General features: G+C 43.5%; 4 protein-coding genes across 4 annotated transcripts; 1 reads left to right on the forward strand and 3 right to left on the reverse strand.

Moving 5' to 3' along the window:
* Window positions 1-2,634: 2,634 nt before the first annotated feature.
* On the reverse strand, window positions 2,635-3,403 carry LOC120664727 (40S ribosomal protein S17-3-like). Its single transcript, XM_039944035.1, has one exon. The coding sequence runs from the start codon at window positions 3,282-3,284 to the stop codon at window positions 2,856-2,858; it is 429 nt and encodes a 142-aa protein (XP_039799969.1). The 5' UTR covers window positions 3,285-3,403; the 3' UTR covers window positions 2,635-2,855.
* Window positions 3,404-11,420: 8,017 nt separating this feature from the next.
* Window positions 11,421-12,466, reverse strand: LOC120664728. Its single transcript, XM_039944037.1, has one exon. It carries the CDS (start codon window positions 12,356-12,358, stop codon window positions 11,756-11,758), a length of 603 nt encoding a protein of 200 aa, XP_039799971.1. The 5' UTR covers window positions 12,359-12,466; the 3' UTR covers window positions 11,421-11,755.
* Window positions 12,467-14,569: 2,103 nt separating this feature from the next.
* LOC120664729 (non-specific lipid-transfer protein 2-like) lies at window positions 14,570-15,203 on the reverse strand. Its single transcript, XM_039944038.1, has one exon. The coding sequence runs from the start codon at window positions 15,122-15,124 to the stop codon at window positions 14,837-14,839; it is 288 nt and encodes a 95-aa protein (XP_039799972.1). The 5' UTR covers window positions 15,125-15,203; the 3' UTR covers window positions 14,570-14,836.
* A 1,160-nt stretch (window positions 15,204-16,363) lies between these two features.
* Window positions 16,364-18,376, forward strand: LOC120664730 (reticulon-like protein B9). Its single transcript, XM_039944039.1, has 5 exons — window positions 16,364-16,990; window positions 17,107-17,287; window positions 17,389-17,530; window positions 17,825-17,894; window positions 18,026-18,376. The coding sequence occupies exons 1-5, from the start codon at window positions 16,888-16,890 to the stop codon at window positions 18,190-18,192; spliced, it is 663 nt and encodes a 220-aa protein (XP_039799973.1). The 5' UTR covers window positions 16,364-16,887; the 3' UTR covers window positions 18,193-18,376.
* The last annotated feature ends 1,574 nt before the right edge of the window (window positions 18,377-19,950 follow it).

Below are 19,950 nucleotides of genomic sequence, written 5' to 3' on the forward strand. Positions count from 1 at the left end.
GGTTTTGAGAGTACAACTGCAGACTCTGGGTTCAAGATACGGAATGTCCGAACACAAATTTCCGGAGTATCCGGACACATATCCGAAGTATCCAGGTTGGCGACAATCGGAGGTCTGAAACGTATGTCCGGACTGGCCCATCTCTGATCAAGGATAGTTCATCAATTACCACCACTTCCCCAGCCAGCTCTGCAATTTGTTTCATAGCTTCTTCGGTTCTAATAGAAAAATGAATGTTGTATATCTTCATCCACCCAGTCTGAAGATAAGAAGAAGCATTTGCCTCCAAACTTGATTTAGACACCTTGGAAGTGCAGAGCCAGCTTGATTCCATTTGATTTAGAGAAGGTCTCCAATATTTCTTTATTGGGAAAAACCACCAGATAATCAGAGTCGTCGGCGACCTGCTTGACTTATGTCAATTTAGACTCGCAAAAGCTCAAACTTTCGCACTGCAACTTGAATTTCGGCCAAATTGAAAGTTGTAGAGGAAGAAAAGATAAAGATCTACCACTTTGATGCTGGGCAAAAATTGATTTGAGTTCTAGAATTGGCAGAAAAACAAGGATTAGAGCTCAGCTAACATGAAATGCAACTAACCATGAGTGATTAACACTAATGACAGAGCTCATACTATGATTAGCGAATAATGCACGAGATTAACACATGGGGTGTTACACTCCTCTCTCTCTGCTTAGAGATCGCATCCTTATGAGTGTGAGAGCATCTTATTGCATTGCATCAAGATTTTGAGCTTGGTGGCACTAGAGAATCTTCAAGCAAGCGTTTCGACTTGTTTCTCTTGGAGTTGCCGCTCACTAGACGGCTTGAAGAAGGTAATTTTGTGGAGCCCTTCAAGAAGATTGTGGAGGTGCCCCGAAATTGGTTGTGAGAGGTTCTTGTACTCACCTCACCGGGGTGGTAAAGGGCAACTATAGTGGAATCGAGGTGTGAAGCGATTCGTTGATTCAAGCTAGCTCAAGATCAAGAGGAGTCTTGATAGAGGAGCGGTTGATTCTTTGAATCCATCTCAACGTGGATTAGGGATGGTCGGCAAATCATCGACACCACAAGAAAAATTTCTTGTGTCAAACTCGGTTACCTCTTTGCTCATTTAATTCTGTAATTTAATTTGAGATATTTACTTTCCTAGAGTTTAAATTGCTGCTTGTCACCATAGGTTGCAAACCCTCACCAGTTATAGGCCTAGTTAGACATAGGTGCTCTCTTGTGTTATTAATCAAAATTTTTAGTATTTGTGATTTTAATTAAAACCATCTATTCACCCTCCGCGAGTCGGTATCCTAGATCCTACATTCGGTCCAGCGGACACAAAGGCCTCAGGCTCAAACAACAGCTGCTAGAGGTCTCAGCTGCCAATCGGTGCGCGCGTCGCTGTTAGTGTCGACATGATTTCACTCGCCATCTTCATCCTAGTAGCAGCGCTCCACACAACGAATGTGTGTGTCAACTATCGAGAATAGCATAGCCTCCTAAATCATCTTGTTTAGAGCATGTTCAATAATAGAGCCATTTATTGTCCTTTAAATTTATAAGAGATATCTATAAAATGATTCATACAATAAGTTATCTCTTACTTTATCTCTTTCAATAGGTCCATGATCACTTTCTCTTTCTTTCATTCTCCCCTCTTACTTTATCTCTTTCAATGGGTCCATAATAACTTTCTCTTTCTTTCCTTCTCCTCTTCATTTACTCTCACTGTCTAGGAACGCGTGAAGAGCCAGACTCTTACATAAGAGTCTCTTCTTTAACTTTTTGTGAAGAGCCGGACTCTTACACAAGAGCCTTTTCTCCAACTTTTTGATTTTCTCTCTACCTTGTAAGCAAATAAAGGGCTATAAACCTACTGTTGTACTTGCTCTTAGCGAGTAGAGCCCCAATGCGCCATGTTATGAGTGTACTAGATGTGTGTGGAGATAGAACCCCGGTGCCCAAAGCCAAAAAAAACAATATCATCAGCTCTCTTGATTTTCTGCCACGATGGAAACAAAACATCCTTCAAATCTTTTAAACCGTCTGCAGTTCAATTTGAATTTTCAAAATCCTCACCCGCCCCTACAGATAAATTTTTTAATTCTAAAATTTTGTTTAAATGAAAACAAAAGGCGAAACATATAAAAGTAATAATTTTACCCTACGCTTATTGTGACAAGCAGGAAATACTATGCAACTGTGCTGAACACAAGCAGACCACGAACACAAGCAGCGCATCCTTCGCTAGAAGAAAGCATTATCATGTAATTCAGATACACTGCTGATTCCAAAAGACAATTAACAGCATCTGAACAAGCAACGAGACATACAATGGGTAGCAGAGAAGTGTTCAATGATGATTCTTCTGGGTGGTTGCTTTAATCGTTTCCTCAGTGACCATTCTCAGTTGAAGCAGCAATGGGCAAAATATGTAACAATACGACGGTGGGTCCAATAGCCGACTGTATGTATCGTAAGATTGGACTCCATAGACTGAAATCTGGACGCTAAACATGCATTTCTTATATCCAAGACTAATTACTAACGAGTGGATGTACAAGCAACTTCAATACAGTAACCCGCGCATTTCACAAAGCATTCAATCTGACGAACAAACAGCATAAAAAAGAAGCAATCTCATCGTAACTTATAAATCGCATTTGATTCCATTCGCGCGAGAATATAGATCTTGTCCATCACACGCAGATAAAAACAGTGCAGAATTTATAGCAAAACAGATAGGTTCAAGACTCAATCGCCACAAAGCAACCACTGACCTAAAATAAGTTTGACATAGTAGCACAATAACAACGATAAGTGAAGCGATCAAGATCCAACCACTGCAACCGGCTAGAAGCCTAGACGCGGTCGCGGCGGGGGCCACCGTACTGCGGGCGACCGTAGGTAGGGGCGCTGGAGACCTCAGCTTGGCGCTCGACGCCCGGGAGGTCGGCCATGCCGAGGGAAGCGAGCATCTCCATGGTCTCCTTGTCGACGCGGATCTCCTCCACCTCGAGCGCCGACTTCTCCGGGACGAAGTCCATGCGGCGCTCGCGCTCCTCCTCCTGGAGCTTGAGCGAGATGCCGCGGACGGGGCCGCGCTGGATGCGGCGCATCAGGTGGGTGGTGAAGCCGGCCACCTTGTTGCGGAGGCGCTTCGAGGGCAGGATCGAGACCTCCTCCAGCACCTTCTTGTTGGTGTGAAAGTCGAGGGTCATGCGGGAGTAGTACTTCTCGATCACCTGCCTGGAGGTCTTCTTCACGGTCTTGGTGCGGACGCGACCCATGGCTCTCTCCCCTTCTTCTCCGGCGACGGCTGCTGCTGGGCGGCGGGTGGTGCAGGCGGCGGCGGCGGTGGCGGGACGAGGACCAGAACAAGGGTTTCGCGGAGGAGAGAGACGAGAGGAACTTATAAAGTGGAGGCGGCAGTCTGGGAGCTAGGGTTTCGCGGTGGGAGGAGATCTGAGCCGCTCGTTCGAGATGGGCGGGTGATATTGATTGGGCTGGTACTGGGCCTTGCCTCTCTAGGCCGATTCGTGTTCAGAAATCTTCGGCTATTTTGTAAAAAGATCCTACACATACTCTAAATTCATCTACATTTACACGATATAGGTATCTACTTTGCTTGACGTTCCATAGTGTTATTTTGCTCAAACATTTGCATTGCATGCATGAGAGATGACCACGTTTGAAAAATGGCTAACTCGAAATTCAAATGAGTGCTGACACGCTGAGGCGGATGGTCCGCCATATTCTAAAAGTTTGGATAGAAACTAGTGTTTCTGGTGGGCGTCAAAGCTTGAAAGGAGGACGGTCCGTCCAGGGGAGCGGATAGTCCGCGACCTAATAGTTGTAAGAGCCACCGATTCATTCGGTGGCAGTCACAGATCGGTTCGGTGGTGGATTCATTCGGGGGCAGTCACAGATCGGTTCGGTGGTGGAGTTCGTGAGAGGACTGATTTAGTCGGTCACCCTTTGGTATCCGAACTGGTTAAAATGGCGGACGGTCTGGCACAATGCGGACGGTCCGCCAGCTAATTCAGTTATTATCCAGAAATGTTGTTGGTTCTAGTGGTGCTGCAAAGATGAATGGAGGACGATCCGCCACTGGGTACGAACGGTCCGCCGGCTAACTTTTGAAACCAGATATAACTTTGGATGTTCTGTGTACTCGGGATGTTTGTACTTGAAAGGCCTTTGGTTGGTTTGGGTAGTTGAGTGACAACTTAGGTGGACTAATAAGTGTTTATGTTGAGATACGCATGTGATTAGCCCACACAAAGACACTAGTATGAGCAACATATGGCATGGAGGAAAAATGACTAAGTGTTGATGCTATACTCATATAGTGTGATGAAGAAACTCATTGCATATGAAACATGACATGGAGTCTTGTGGCTAGATGGAGAATATCAAGACAAGGTTGTGCAAATACTAATTCATAAGATATATTATGAATAAAAACATGAGATATAATGGACTCAACAGGCTGCTTAGGGCAAGTCAGAAAAACAAAAAATACATCAAATTATATGAAAATGGCTATCATAAGAACACAATAATGCTCAAACAAAAGAGCTAAAGATGCTAAACTTTGATACATAAGTCACTTATTGATTTTTTCCTACAGGTTGAATGTCGTAGTTAGGAGGTCAAACCAGGTGTGTGAAATTAGGTTGCACTGTCTTGATGTCTCCCTCTTACAATCTTTAACCTGGAAGCAGAAAATTTCTAAGAACATGATCATGCAAATACGGAAAATGCTATAGTAAGACACAAAAATGCTAACCTAATATGGATAATTTGTCAATTGAATTAATATAAGTTGCCTATAGATAAAAATTCATGGGCTAACCTCAAGAAATATAGCAGTCAATCTAATGACAAGGGAACAACCAGGTTGTTGCTCATGATGTTGTTGTTCCTTGTCTTTCTAAAGGTCAGGGAAAATTGGATGCTATGTTTAGCACTAACTGACGAAAAATTACAAAATTTTCTAAATTGCTTCATGTGAATATTTTAAATGCTAGCTAGATAACATTTAAATGCCTCTTGAATTTTTTTAAAATGCTAATATTAACTTGCATGCAACCAATTTTCAGTCGTGTGTGAACATGCATGGTAACATGTTGTACGAAAAAAATAAAAATGTATTCGTAGGTGAACTTAAATAACCTGGACTAGTTAACACTAATTGGAATGATGAACTGGTATGTTGCAAGTTACAGCACAAAGATCATATTTGTTTCCTAAAGTTCCTATTCATTTTTATTGCCTACTTCAGAAATATATTTTGGTATGGATAGTTGATTTGTTGTGGGAAGAAGAAACATCAAGAATATAAGGCTTACTGATCTCATAATTCTCTCAAACTCGGTGCCCAATGGTACCAATGCAAGTATGTTCAAAAAGGGAAAGAATCTAAGAATAGATCCATAGAACTTATACACTGGATGGAAAATTATGAACTATGTCAATCAGGGGTATACAATCTGATGTACCAAATAAAAAACAGTCACAATATGCATGGATAGGATAACACTGCAGCATAAGCATGTGTACAGCTAATAGTACATTAAAAAATGTATGAACAGCCTTGTTTCATCAGTGTTCGTAACTTAGGGTGGTGTATATCTTAGCAAGAGATTATAGTCATTTCTCAAGATATCGTGACATTTAATTGCAAATATGCCACAAAGACTACTTTTGGTCAAGTCACAGATCACTTGCAACTAAGAAAAGTGCAGAACAAATAAGAAACACATTTACCGTAGATTGCTTACTTCCACCACATCCTCTTCACCTTGTAGTAGTTGTTCTTCGACGATATCATCTCTACCTTTTCTATATCCCTAGACACATATGAGGAAATATTAGAATCTCAAAATAAAATTGCTGAGCCAGCTCACAAAACTACGGGCACAAACTTTGCAGCTCATCTATAATATCTGCTATTGCAGCTACAGTAGTGAATGATGGGAACGAGGCAACGGGCTTGACCAAGGGGACAGACTGCGATAGCCATGGATGAAAGCGCCGTCAACAAAAATCATGAGAGAGTCCGAAGTGGGAGAGAGCGAGTGGTAGAATCAGCCCATGAGTCAAATCATCTCAAAGTTTAACTAAAATTATAAAGAGAAACACAAAGATTTATAATATCAAATAGGTATACTATAAAAATATAGTTAATAAAAAAATCTAATGATATTTAATTGGTATGATAAATATTATTATCTTGTTATATAAATTTGGTCAAATTTGAAAATTTTTGACTCTCTAAGATTTTTAGAATGACTTATAATTTGGAACGGAGGGAGTAAATGGAAGCAGCCATTGAATTCCCTCCTCTCCGCGCGGTGTCATCAGCACCTTAGTATAGTAGTAGGATGCTGGAATCAAGACTCACCTCCAATCGCGGGCCTCCTCCTGTTCCTTCCTTGATTGGGCTTCTCTCTCTACCAAAAAATCAAGAGATAACGCCCAAATCAAATCGATTCCTGGAACGCAAAAACTAGATCCCGAACAAGCTATTTCTCACCTCGTGTGCATCATCTCCTCCACCGCTAAGTAGACCTCACCGTATCTCCACTGGAAATCCATCGAAAAAATACCCAAAAAAGAGTTCGTTTCACATGAAAAAAATGGAAGAGCATCAACAAATCCATGGAAATAATAGGCATCGGCTCACCTCCGTACATGCTCCTCACCTCTCCAACTCCGATCTACACTTACCACTGCGTGAAATCACCGGATCCTAAGGCGACAAAGACAAATCGCCAGGGAACGTGAAGCAGAGGGGGGGAGAGAGAAGCTAAGAGCAAGTAATGTAGTTGACTGTAAGCTGACTAAATGATGAGGTGAAGGAGAAAAAAGATGAGGGAGAGGAGAAGCGGGCTGTAAGGATAGCCACAATGTGCATAAAAAGTGGTCTTTATAGTCATATAAAGATTGGCTCAATATTGTGGAAGGTGGCAATAGAAGAAAATCTCTTTACAGGTACCCATAGCCATAAAGATCACCCATAAGAAATTGAAAATACTAAACTCTCTCTCATCTCACCGGCCATCTCCTCTCTCTCATCTCTTTGCTGCTGCTGCCGCTAGCTTGGTGGAATTTTTTATTTGTGGGTGGGCCCTTCACTATGGCCTTCAACATTGTAGTAATGATATTAGCTCGTGGTCTACTGGTACGAGGGCCCACCTTAAGGACTGGTTAGGCCATAAACATTGCCCTCGCCCTAAGTTTACAGCCGGCGACAAGTGAGCTATGTATTAATTGTGAAGAGCTAACTATTGTATAGATGGGCTGAGAGAAGACTACAAGAATCCTTACAGCTAGCTTGTTGGATGGATTATTAGTGTTGCTCTAACCGTAGTGAGAGGGGAGGGATGAGTGTGAGGGGCGAAATGAATGGGGGAGCCTCTAGAAACTGATTGGCGGGCTGGGGGGGGGGGGGGGGATTCGCGAGTTGGTGCCTTGGTGGTCGTCTATCTCCGTGGCTGCTTAATGGTGGATGGACGGTGGATAAATTTGCCGTACAGGAGAGAAAAATTACAGCCGACTGATACCTAGTCATTACCTTTTCGTATAGACTCTCAACGTTAATATAAAAGTCCCCTTTTTGGATCGTCATAATTAAGAATCACATTCACATTGTTTATTTATAAATATCTCCTATTTTCATGATTAATAGTCGTGATCCAATATTTTTTAAAAATAGACACCTATTTTTTGGATTGCGATTAATAGCCATGATCCAATATTTTGAAGGAAAAAAAACTCTACTTGCCCGGACCCCTCTCTTCTCCCTCGTGCAAGTTCATGCACACTGCGGGTAGGCGTAGCTGCTGTAGCTCGCAAAGAACTTGCCGTGTGTTTGGTTGGCGGTTGGAGCGAGCTGGGTTGGGTTGGACCCATCTCCATGGCTGTTTGGATGCAATTGAGGTGGGTTGGGTTGGCTCCGCGAAGGAATATTCCTCCAATATGCGGGTTCGGCCGATTCCTCGAAAAAAACGGACGGAGCGAACCTCCTGGAGCGAACCCACTTTTCGCGACGTCCAATAATGGAGCTGACAGAGACTGCGATGACGGGCGATGGAGGATGCGGGGCAGCGGAGGCCAGGCTCCGGCGCATCGACGGCGGGTGTAACACCCCATGTGTTTATCACCATAACTACAAAGTTAATCCCATGGTTAATATGATTGTTAGTACTAAATCTGCCTGAACAAAACCACTAAAGAAATTCTTGCTAGCAATTTAACATGTGAAATGAGAAAATCTGTTTTGAAATGATTTCTAAATAAAGGTTCGCGTCATTTTTGAAATCAAATAATATTAAAAGGTAGGAACGGGAAAGAAGAAGATTTAGCTAAAAATATAGTTGGGGTGCCAAATGACTCAGTTTTGATGTTTGAACAAATTTTCAAAACAAATCAAGTCGACTCAATCGCAATTTATCTCTGGGAATCATTGTGAACCCGGAACTTCCGGGTGTGAATCCGGAAATTCCGGAATAATCCGGATACTCCGGGTTTGTTTCCGGATACTCCGGGCGTGATTTTGTCACCGAGGCCCCACCAACATTTAACCCGGATACTCCGGAAAATCCGGATATTCCGGATGTAAAATCCGGATATTCTGGGTTTTTTTCAGAATTGTGGACGTTGGGTTATATCAAATTAAACTAGAGGGTTCTGTGAGTCAATTAAATGAAATCCTTTAGTACTCTCTTTTGCTTTTGTGTACATGCCTAGCCTTCTAAATGAGTTTAGTTAGTTTTATTTAAAGGACACACTTCAGGCTAAAATAAATTGAATGAACTCTCATAGTGTAGCGTCGAACTGTTTTCCTTTTAAGCTTGCTTTGTTTTTTTGATACATCACCCATGCATTCATACATCAATATTGTTGCCTTTCATTTAGATATGCTAGATATGCAAAACATGGACGTGAAACACGCGATGTTAGAGCCGAACCCCAAGACGGTGTTCGGTGGACATCTCCAGAAGATGGAAGGACCCTAAGGGCCAACCGAAGACCCGGCCCAAGGTCGGAAGGTCTCAAGGCCTTGATAGCATTAACACTGACTTAGTGTTACCCTTAGGCAAGCCCCGATGCACATCCTATTATTTTAAATTATGACACCTATATACGTAACTATTATTTGTGCATTAAGTTTAGAAATTGTTTGGAACCCTAGTTGCATGATCCCTATGATTCCTTGAGTTATACTAGTATGTATAGGATGATAGAAGTGCTATGCTTATTGGTTTTCCGGTAGAATACGAGTGATCTCTTGCACTCACGAGATATAGGATGTTTAGAAGTCGGATAATTTTCGGTTACTCGCGAGATTTGAGATATAATTATATTCCAGTACATGAGATGTTGAATTTGATATGGAATAAATGGAGAATTGAGACCGAACGGGAAATGATGAGGATACATACGAATGGCAGTAGGACAGTGTTCCTGGGTGTCTTAGTCCCGTCTGTGTCGATTAAGGACCGGTCGTTGTCGGCAGTGCTGATCGGGGATTGAATTGTACTAACCGCATGCCGGGAGTAGGAGGTAGTGTAGTCGAAACCGGTAAGCCGAGTACTGCCTTGCTTCGAAAGTATAGGACTCCATCTCACCTCCTGGGGTGGTCGAGTAGTCGCGGAGAAACGGGGATGCATATATTACTTTTGGTGGTCTCACATTGAGCTCGGCTGACCATATAATGGTGAGGCGGTCCTGTAGTTCGAGGCGGGGAGGGGAAAGGTCGGTGCGTGGGGTCCGCCGGGGCTTTTGCGTGCCGTGTTGGTTAGGTCCACCTTGCAAGGTTAAATCGGATCGATTCGCCGTGTCTCGCGGTTATGAGAGTCTTGATCTCTTTGCTGCATCGTAGCAAAATATTAGAATGTGAGTTATATATATATATATATATATATATATATATATATAATGTTGAACACACTGAATTATGATTGATTGCACCACCATGTTGTTATAGATAGTTTATGCAAATAATAGATTATGGTTAATACATATATATAATCTGGAGCTAAAATAATGAAAGTAAGGATTTGCTTTAGTCACTTTTTCTGCAAAATAACCACCAGCCAAATGCCTTGCTTGTCTAGATATGTGGGCTAAGTTATACCCACTGGTCGGGTAAGTCTTGCTGAGTATTAGTTACTCAGGGTTTGTTGTTTACCCTATTTCAGGTATAGAAGCTAACTAGATTTCGCATCGGTGGGCTCGATGTGGCGCCTTGTCTTCACGTCTCGGTAGTTCTCGACTTATTTAGTTTGTTTTATTTGTGTTTCGATCGGCCTATGGGTTGGAAACAGCCTGTCAAGTTACACTTAATTAAACTAACGCGCCAAAGGATGGCGGTTACACTTAATTAAGCGTTTTAACTCGGCGGGTCTGTCACATCAGGCGGTGGAGGCCGGGCTACGGCGCGCCGGCTGCGGGTCGGAGGCTGGGTGGCGCCGGACGAGCTCGGTCGCCGGTCCAGCGAGGACGAGCGGCAGAGGAGGGCGGGGTCGGCCGTCAGAGGAGAGCGGGGCGGCGGAGGAGGACTGCGCCGGACGAGCTGGGTCGCGCGCGGATCCGGCGACGAGCTCGGTCGCGCGGTCCGGCGACGACGAGTGGCAGAGGAGGGCGGGGGCGGCCGGTGGAGGAGGGTGGGGCGGCGGAGGAGGGCGGCGCGGCTCCGGTGGTGGATGGAGGAGGAAGAAGATGGACGAAGGAGGAAGAAGATGGAGCTTCGGTGCCACTGACATGTGAGGCCCGCTGGAGGAAGAAGATGGAGAAGCCAACGGCGTGAGCATGGTCCTCCGTCCCTCTTTTCAATCTCTTCAACCAAATAAAGAATTAGATTCGACCCAACCTCTTGATATTTTTTTCAACCAAATAAGGGAGGGGTTGGAGCCATCCCTGAAACGAGGGATGGACCCAACCCATCCCACTCAGTCCTCCAACCAAACACACGGTTGGTGGGTACCCTGCACCCTGGTACAAGTTCCGAAGCGTCTGGTGTGAACAATCAGTTGGTTTACGGTGTTGATCAGATTAAACGGAGTGGTGCAGCATGTTCGCTGCCGCTCCTCATCGGGTTTTTTTTTAATACTTTGGAAGTTTGGAGATGGATCTTCCTGTGCATTATAGGTGTGGTCAATCTTTGAGCTCAGTCAATCTGGTGGTGCACGTTGTGTGGTTGCCATTTTAATTTGTCACTAGCAGCAGTGGTGGTAGCTAGTGTTGTCGGAATAATAATGGTTCACTACTTATATAAATTATATTGCATTGGTGTGTTGGAAAATGATGGCATTGTTTATTTCTATATTTCTTCATCAAGGCCGCAGCACTCGCACCGTATCTTGCATTTCGGTATTAAACCACACAATATCCCTACTGTACGTCTGTACTAAGACTGTCCAAAGGCAACTCCGAGTGACATTCTTTTATTCTTGCAGCATTTACTTCATAGAAGCTCATACAAATACTGCATATATGAAAAGTGTTCATACATAATTAAACGATACAGCAAGTCTGGGGTCTGCACAACGTGCCAAGGCCCCAAGCACTACTACGCCTCAATTTATTCTCAGCAAGTATTACGTACGAACTCTAAGCAGATCACTGGTCTTTTATTAGTACAGCAGATAGCACCAGCGAGCCATGTCATCGATCGGCCGGTGTGCTCGCACGGGGGCGCGCCCGCTTCGTCGATCGAGAACGCGAGAGCTCGATCGGGCGGATCGGGCGCTCAGCAACTGGGCAGGGGCACCTTGCAGGCGGCGAAGACCTTCTTGCCGTTGGGGGAGTTGACGTAGCGCTGCATGTTGGGGTTCTTCTTGTACTGGCAGAAGCAGCTCGCCGGGTGCGCCTTGAGCCTCGCGCAGCACGCCGCCGTGGGCGCCGCGTTCCCGATGATGGCCGGCGCGCACGGCGTCAGCTGCGTCGGGGTGCACGTCGTCGTCGCCGCACCCGCGCCCGGCGCCAGGCTCACCAGCACGGCGCTCGACACCGCGAGCGCCACAAGGAAGAGCGCGAGAGACGACGCCTGCTTGTTGCTGCTGGCTGCCATGATCGGAATCGGATGGATGGATGGAGCTGAGAGATCGACCTCAGTCAGATTACAGAAGCGAGACGGCCGGTGAGAGGTTGTGCTGCTGGTGAGCTGTGGCGAATGGAGGGTGTGATCCGTGGTGGTACTTATAGGGGAACTGGAGTAGGTTAGGTGAAGGCCAGCGTAGGCAATCGAGGTTTGGTACGTGAGCAACGAGAGATCATCACATCGCGGAGGCATCAAGCAGCATGCACTGGGCAACTGAACGACTGACACAGGTCGAGTTCGTTCATTGTGCATGTGCAGGGGAGCTAGGATAGCTCTTACATCTTGCTTCCCTTTTTCTGTATGAACAAGCTAGACGATGATCCTTCTTCTAGAGGGAGCTAGTAGTGGGTTGGGTTAGTAGAACGGACTCAACGGAGAGAGGGCATATCATCATGAGCGTGCCGAACTGATGAAGGGACGGCAAAAGCTGGTCCAGCAAAGTCTTAGCGGCGTCCACTGCTGAGAGCTACACGTAGTAGAAGGGCAAGCATGCGCCCGATGCTCAGGGCCATCTTTTTTGGACGGCAAGCAAGAGGGCCAGATGGCGTGCCTCCTCATTGCAGCTGTCCAAGCCTCGAACTCTTTGGGACGATAGAGTGACTGACGTGATCATGGATCAGCGTTGCGACATCGCCAATAGCCCATAGCCTTGCAAAGTATTTCGATTTTCGACCCAAGTACTAATCTTCGATATTTTGAGTTGAGATTATTTTAATTAATTCGGGAATTTCCTACATAGAATTAATAACGGCCTACTACTCATTGGTCTAAAAAATAAATAAATACGAATATGACCGATTTCAAACCTAAACCACGAGGCTTGGTTAACCCCAACTTGAAGGCATGTCCACCTCTTCGATCTAGCTAGGTTTTCAATCCCAGTTATATAAGTAGTCAAACGTCTATGATCCTACATAAGCATATTCTTGATTTTTTTTGAAATACTTATATTCGAATTTACAGAAATAATACATGATTTAGTACTTACAAAATAATACTCCGTTGCGCTATTTTAGCACGAAATATTACATTTGACCTACTGTAGCACACTATGACAGTGTGAAGATATCCGCCATGTGGCAGTGCAGATGATACTTCTGAAATAGTGCGGTAGAGTATTATATTATTTTATAAGTATTTGGAAATACATATTCTTTGTTTAAAACCTAATAAAAATATTATGGATTATTTTTGAAAATTCTATATTCTCGACTCAACCTTCCGTCCAGTTGTTGAACTTGGATGTGCAGGTTTTTCCGTCAAAATGGCATGGAAATTAAACTACCAGTTCCTGATATTCAGTATTGGAAAAATGAAAAATTATGACCACGCACTTGAAAGTTCAGAAGTCCCTAATCAAGGTAAAACGTAATAATCCAATGTGCAAATGTGTTAAAAAACTGTCATTGGCTGTTTTAATCAGAACTCCACAATCCAATTTCAGTTAGAAAAACACAATTATCTTACTTGTGTGTTTATCTATTTGCATAAGGGTCGTATTTACATAAAAGTACAATTTGATAAGTAGTGATTAGCTGTATGAATCGTTTCACATGAAGAAGGTATTAAGAATGTACTTTAGTTCTATATATACTAGACTATCAACCCGTGCTCCCGCATGGACTAATTAGAATTAATATAAGAATAATATCAATAATTATAATTATCTATCTCATGCCCGTTTCATCTATTAAATATTCTAACACATACTTTAAAAAATATATTTTCATTATTTAGTTACAATGCATTCAATATATGTTTAGTTGAATAATTTGTTTGTGAATGGTATTCTTGACTCTTCCATCATAAATGAATATATGATGGCATATATCACGGTTAGTATTTTTATATAAATAATAATATTAATAATATATTGATAATGATAGAAATAGTAATTTCCAAATTTTATATTGGTGCAATTTAATATATTATTATAATTATATAATTAAGATTTAGATTTATGAGTAATTTAACTTGTAATAATAATGACATAATTGTATAATTTATATGCAATTAGGAGTATTTGTATTATTTTTATATTGGCCTAGAAGGGTAATTTACATAAAGATTAGGGGGTTATTATAGATTTTTTTATAATGGCAGAGGGGGGTAATTTAGATACATGTTTAGAAGGTTATTTTAGTTTATTTTCATAATTGCAGAGGCGGGTAATTTATTAGGAAAGATAACAGATCCGATGGTTATTATAGTTAGAGTTGTTGGATTGATGGCTGGATGTTTCTGGTTATTATTTTAGTCTATTTTAGTCAATGGTTCACTTACATCTTGCACTAGTGAGCAAATGGTAGTGATAAGCACTTAAGTAGTATTTGTGTTGTATTGGCATGCCTGTTGGACTTCATCCAGTGACAAGCATTATTGTATTGGCACTAGTTCCATTCCACCACCAACATTTGTTTGCTCACTGCTGTTGCAAATTTTGCCTACACTTTTAGCTATCACTGTCGGCACTAGTTTTTGCCACCATGCATCCTTTACTGATCTTAATGAGAAAAGCCACGAGGCCACGAAGACACATAAATACAGCGTACGTAATTATTACATCCTTTATTCATACACGCGAAGAGCCCGAGGAGCTAGCTCGGCACGGCAGATACAGGAAGCAGCGGAGACCAGCACAACACAACGGAGATCAAGACGTCGGGAACAAGGTAGCGGCCGGCCGGCCGCACGCGCGCGGTGCCGACGCGAATCGAAGAAGTTAACCAATTAGCAGGACGGCACGGGCAGCCTGCACGCGGCCATGGCCTTCTTGCCGTTGGGCGAGTTGACGTAGCGCTGCAGGTTGGGGTCGCGCGCGTACGTGCACAGGCACGGCTGCTGCTCCTTCAACCTGCTGCAGCACGCCGAGGTGGGCGGCGCGTTCCCGATGATGGCGCCCGCGCACGGGGTCAGCTGCGTCGCGTCGCACGTCGCCGCGTCGGCGACGACCCCCGCGCACAGCAGCAGGACCACCGCGAAGGCGGCGAGCAGCAGATGATGCGCCGGCTGCTTCATGATGCCTCTCGGGAGTCAGCTGGTGTGGCAGTCGTAGTAGTAGTAGGATTCGGATCGGATGGTGCGAGCGTTCGGAGGGAGACCGGCGCCATTTATAGAGGCTGGCCGGCTGGCTTCAGGAGACCCAGAGTGGCAGCAACGAACGACGACCTCGCGTCGCGCCACGTCGAGGTGGAAGCTGCGATCACGCACAAGGCCGGCCGGCCCAGACACATGCACGATCGCGTTGCGAGTGCAGTACAAGTGTGCAGCGCAGATTGTGAGGAGCACACAAGCAAGCGCGCGGTGCGTGCGCCACTAGGGAGAGGAGGGGCGGGGGACAGAAATGCTCGGCATAATGATTGCACACTTGCACTACTGCTCAAACGGAAAAGGGGAACTGTTCTTGGTGCAGCTTCAAAGCAGCTCGCCACGCCAGCTCAACCGAGCGCATAACGAAGCGGCCGGCACGCGCACTACGTGAGTGTCGGTCACGGACTAGCGAAAAGCAGGGTTTGGTGGACCGGCCATGATAGGGTTTGTTGAATTGCGCTAGCTGGTCCATTCTGTTTTGTTCAGATCAGGTTAGTTGGGATGGTTAAAGTATGAGAAAAATCTGTTTTACGGACTTTGGTAGTTAGTTAATTTGGTTGCTTTGGGAACCAGAGAGAGGGTAAAACATCTGGTGGTAAAAAGTAGTGAAAGATAATAAAAAAAAAGTGATGATGGCACTGCTGCATGCCTAGCTGAATATCTTATTCTGAACATGTATATTGGGTGGATTCAGGAGCAATTTTCTCCCGTTTTTTCCTCGATTAAGCAAAACTGACACTATAACTAACTCCCTTGACCCAACATCGTGCTCGGCTGCTGCTGGCTGCTAGCCTGCCACGCAAGTAAAGAGTTTCACCTGTACAACAGCAAATCGCTTGTTTAGTTCGCGTTTTTTTATAGATTTTGGTATTGTAGCAGATTCGTTGTTATTTAGTAATTAATGTCTAATTATGAATTAATTAAGCTTAAAAGATTCATCTCATCATTTACAGTTAAACTATGTAATTATATGTAATTAGTTATTCTTTTCCACTCCATTTAATACTCCATGCATGTGCCCGAAAACTCGATGTGATGGGTACTGTAGTAAATTTTTTGGAAACTAAACATGGCCGCGTAGGCCCAGTAATGCAACTCCCCATCATGCTAATGGCCACTATATATTGTATTGTATTCTTCCTCTTCCTCACAAACAAATAGGCATTCTAAAACAAATATGAAAAATCAAGGTGTTTAGCAATTAGCATGATGCTAATGCCCATCCCATTAAGCCAACCTTTCTCTGTAGTGGCAAGGGCACTTGCCTCTCCGCCATCTCACTCCTCACATCATCACTGTGATAGCTTGCACTGACAGGCCTTCAGCTCCCGAAACATCTGTTCCTCATCCTGCTCCCAACCATCCATAATACTTGTTCTAATCCATGCGAAGGGATTATTTCACCCTCAATTAAAGCAGTTCTCAGATGCCAGATGCCACGATATGTGGCTTCAAGTCCGTAAGAAGGAATCCCTTAGCTGTTACAAAACCTCCGGCTGAAGCAAACCTTTCCTCATATTCGTTCACTTCCCTGTACCCCCGGCACAAAGGTATCCTTGCCTTCTCATGCCAAGCTTCCTTATATATCCTCTCATAATACCTGTCAGCCTATAAGGACAACTGGAGAAGAGCTGTCGTGACCAGACGAATTACTACCAAACGCCACAAGAATTTCTCAGAACTCTGCAGTCATGCCTCCTCATGTTGAGAGCAGTTCTTCTGACGATGATGGACAGACAACAAGGCTATTTCATAGACGCAGATCAGTTCATAAGCTACTCGGTCGACGGAAAGGTGCAATGCTACTAGTTAGTATTTTCTGAAAAGTTGTCATGTACCAGCAACATTCCAGGTGCTGGTGTCTGAATCGGTTCCAGAGTGATCACTGAATTAGTAGTTTGGCTTTGCAGTTGCGGACATCCTGCTATGGAGGAACAAAAACCTATCAGCAGGGATCCTCGCAGGGGCAACATTGGTCTGGTTCCTGTTCGACGTGGTTGATTACAACGTAGTAACGCTCTTTTGCCACATTGCACTCCTTGGGATGCTTCTGCTCTTCGTTTGGTCGAATGCCGCGCCTCTCTTTGACAGGTTGCACTGCTATGCTGTCTAAGATTTTTGTAGCTATATCTCACCGGACAAGGGATAACACGAAAACAATGTCAGCTGAAGTGAAGTCTCGTGTTTTGCAGGCGGCCTCCACAGATCCCAGAGGCCATTGTTTCTGAAAAAGCATTCAGAGAAATTGCACAGGCTACCCAGTACAAACTGGCTCACTTTGTATCAATCCTATATGACATTGCATGCGGGAAGGATCTCAAGAAGTTTCTCATGGTACATAAGATCTGCGTTTTCTGATCTGTGCACTTTGCTTAATAGTATTAGCATGGCCTATGACAATCACGTTGTTTCTATGCATCAAAATATGCAGAAGTTCTGAAGACTCGAACAGAGAAATTTAAATTGATGTCACATGTTACTTAATGGCATAAAGAAATATCAAATTTCCATCTGATTAGAGAATATTCATTAAGCATGTAAAGTTCACAAAATAATCTCTATGCCATTATTTTTTGTTAACATTCAGCTTAGTGAACTCTAATGTTGTTTTTTCGTTATTCTGATAAGGTGATTGGGTCTCTGTGGGTACTGGCAGTAGTTGGAGATACTTGCAGCTTCACCACACTGTTATATGTTGGTAAGTATCACTGAAATTAAGAGGATGCTCGAAGAGATGCATCAGCAAATGCACAGCACAAAAGCATGCAAAAAGAACAATTTATTCATATGTACTCATATTCTGACAATTTGTCATGCTTTCTTGACTAGGATTTTTGTGTGCTCTTACTTTACCACCATTATATGAAAGATATGAAACAGAAGTGGACCATCTTGTAGCCAAAGGGGGTGAAGACCTCAAGAAATTCTACGAGAAGGTTGACTCCAATGTCCTCAACAAGATACCAAGAGGCCCTGTCAAGACAAAAGTTCGCTAAGATGTTCTTAGAATTTCCCTAAGTCGTCAGGACACGCAAATACTCCCATATATGTAAAATAGTAAAACAGTTACTGGATTTAAATTCAAAACAAATTTATGGTACGAAATTGTGCATGTTAGACTACTATACTGCTGTGAACTACCATATACTTTACTTTGACCAATAATTTTTTTTAAAAAAACTTAAATCTGAAACAATTCCATTCATAAACAAGTATTGCAAGAATGTAATTGCTGTCAAAACCAGATGGCAAAACGGCAAGTTTGGGTTTTGCTGTCCTAGCTAGGGGCTACTGATCAAGCATTCACTGTTGGCATTGCCTCGATGACGCTTTTTTTTTCTCAACTAGGAACTAGCCCAAGATGGCTGCATGCTGAGATAAGCTGTAAGTATGGTAATGGCATCCAGCCAATGAATAGGCATCAGCGAAGTGCTTGCTGTGCACCTGCAGTCCTGCACTGTCTGATCAATACAACCGTTTGCGCAAGGCGTTCCGGGATAACTCATCAGGCTTCTCTACGCAGTCATCTCTGAACACTACCAGTCCATTAGAATCGCAGGGCTGATGATTCACCATGACACCAAACCCATCAATGACTTTTCACTTTTTCAGTGAGCTCTGAACTAAGTCAAGGGCTGCCTCTGCTTTGATAATTCGATTGGTGAAGTGGGCACAAACTGGTATAAAGCAGATCCAAGTTTCAGATGTTTTCCATGGATTTACTAGTTGTTGCTCACTTCCTTTCGCCATGAGCTTGTTGGACAGCAGATACAAAGTTACAGCAGCTGGATACAGATGAACTCATCAAATCTGCGCATTCACAAGTAACAAATCTTACAGCAGCTGGATACAGATAATCCATACCATGCCTCGCACATTCTGCGCATTCACAAGTTCACTGGCAAGAATTTCATGAGTCAGCGCTCCCAATTCACAGACTCAAGGCACCCAGGCTTCCCGCCCAAGTAATACTTTGTGTGATATAAACTGGTGAGTAGTGGCAAGACTGCCACTTAGGGTAATTTGTCGGGCGTTGCTTTTCTTTTTTTTGAAAAAGGTAACATCTCCGGCCTCTGTACCCGTACACAGCCAAATTTTTACAAAATTCTCAGCATTATCAAGTACTGAAGCTGAGTATCGATCAGCAGCAAGAGCAGCTCAAAAAATCACCTGGCTTAAGCAATTGATGGAGGATCTTCATCAGCCGACGGATTATCAAGTAAGGATTTTCTGTGACAACTTATCCTCTGTACGTCTAGCAGAAAATTCAGTTTTCCATGCAAGGATGAAACACATAAAAGTCCACTACCACTACATGGAAAAAATCCTTGAAGTTAAGATAGAGATGGTGCCTACAAAGACAGATGAGCAATTTGGTGACATCTTCACAAAAGGTTTAAACAAGAAAAAAATTGAGAAGTTTCGAGAAGCACTCGACATGGTCTGCAAAACAAGTTTGGATAGAAGTTTGCCTTGAGGGTGAGTGTTGAAAAAATGCACAATAACCTTCTGGAGTATTATCTACAAGACAATAAGAAGATATCTTACTATTACTAATTGGAGGCTCCTTTCAAGCCTCCACATGAAGCCACCTAGGATCCTAGGTGGACACTCTATAAAAATAGAGAAATTCTAGAAATTATCACAAAAAACAGAAATATCCGGCCATCAATCCGACAGCTCTAATTAAAATAGACATTGGATATGTTATGTTTCCTACCTCTGTCATTATAAAAATAGACTAAAGTAACCCC

The sequence above is a fragment of the Panicum virgatum genome, chromosome 3N (assembly GCF_016808335.1).
Source record: "Panicum virgatum strain AP13 chromosome 3N, P.virgatum_v5, whole genome shotgun sequence".
Lineage (NCBI taxonomy): Eukaryota > Viridiplantae > Streptophyta > Magnoliopsida > Poales > Poaceae > Panicum > Panicum virgatum.

Excerpts from the sequence above, each read along its gene's own strand:
- LOC120664727 (XM_039944035.1), bottom strand. The coding sequence starts at position 3,284 with ATGGGTCGCGTCCGCACCAAGACCGTGAAGAAGACCTCCAGGCAGGTG.
- LOC120664728 (XM_039944037.1), bottom strand. The coding sequence starts at position 12,358 with ATGCACAATGAACGAACTCGACCTGTGTCAGTCGTTCAGTTGCCCAGT.
- LOC120664729 (XM_039944038.1), bottom strand. The coding sequence starts at position 15,124 with ATGAAGCAGCCGGCGCATCATCTGCTGCTCGCCGCCTTCGCGGTGGTC.
- LOC120664730 (XM_039944039.1), top strand. The coding sequence starts at position 16,888 with ATGCCTCCTCATGTTGAGAGCAGTTCTTCTGACGATGATGGACAGACA. Across the intron at positions 16,991-17,106 it reads GCTACTCGGTCGACGGAAAG|TTGCGGACATCCTGCTATGG; the intron begins GTGCAATGCTAC and ends TTGGCTTTGCAG. Across the intron at positions 17,531-17,824 it reads ATCTCAAGAAGTTTCTCATG|GTGATTGGGTCTCTGTGGGT; the intron begins GTACATAAGATC and ends TATTCTGATAAG.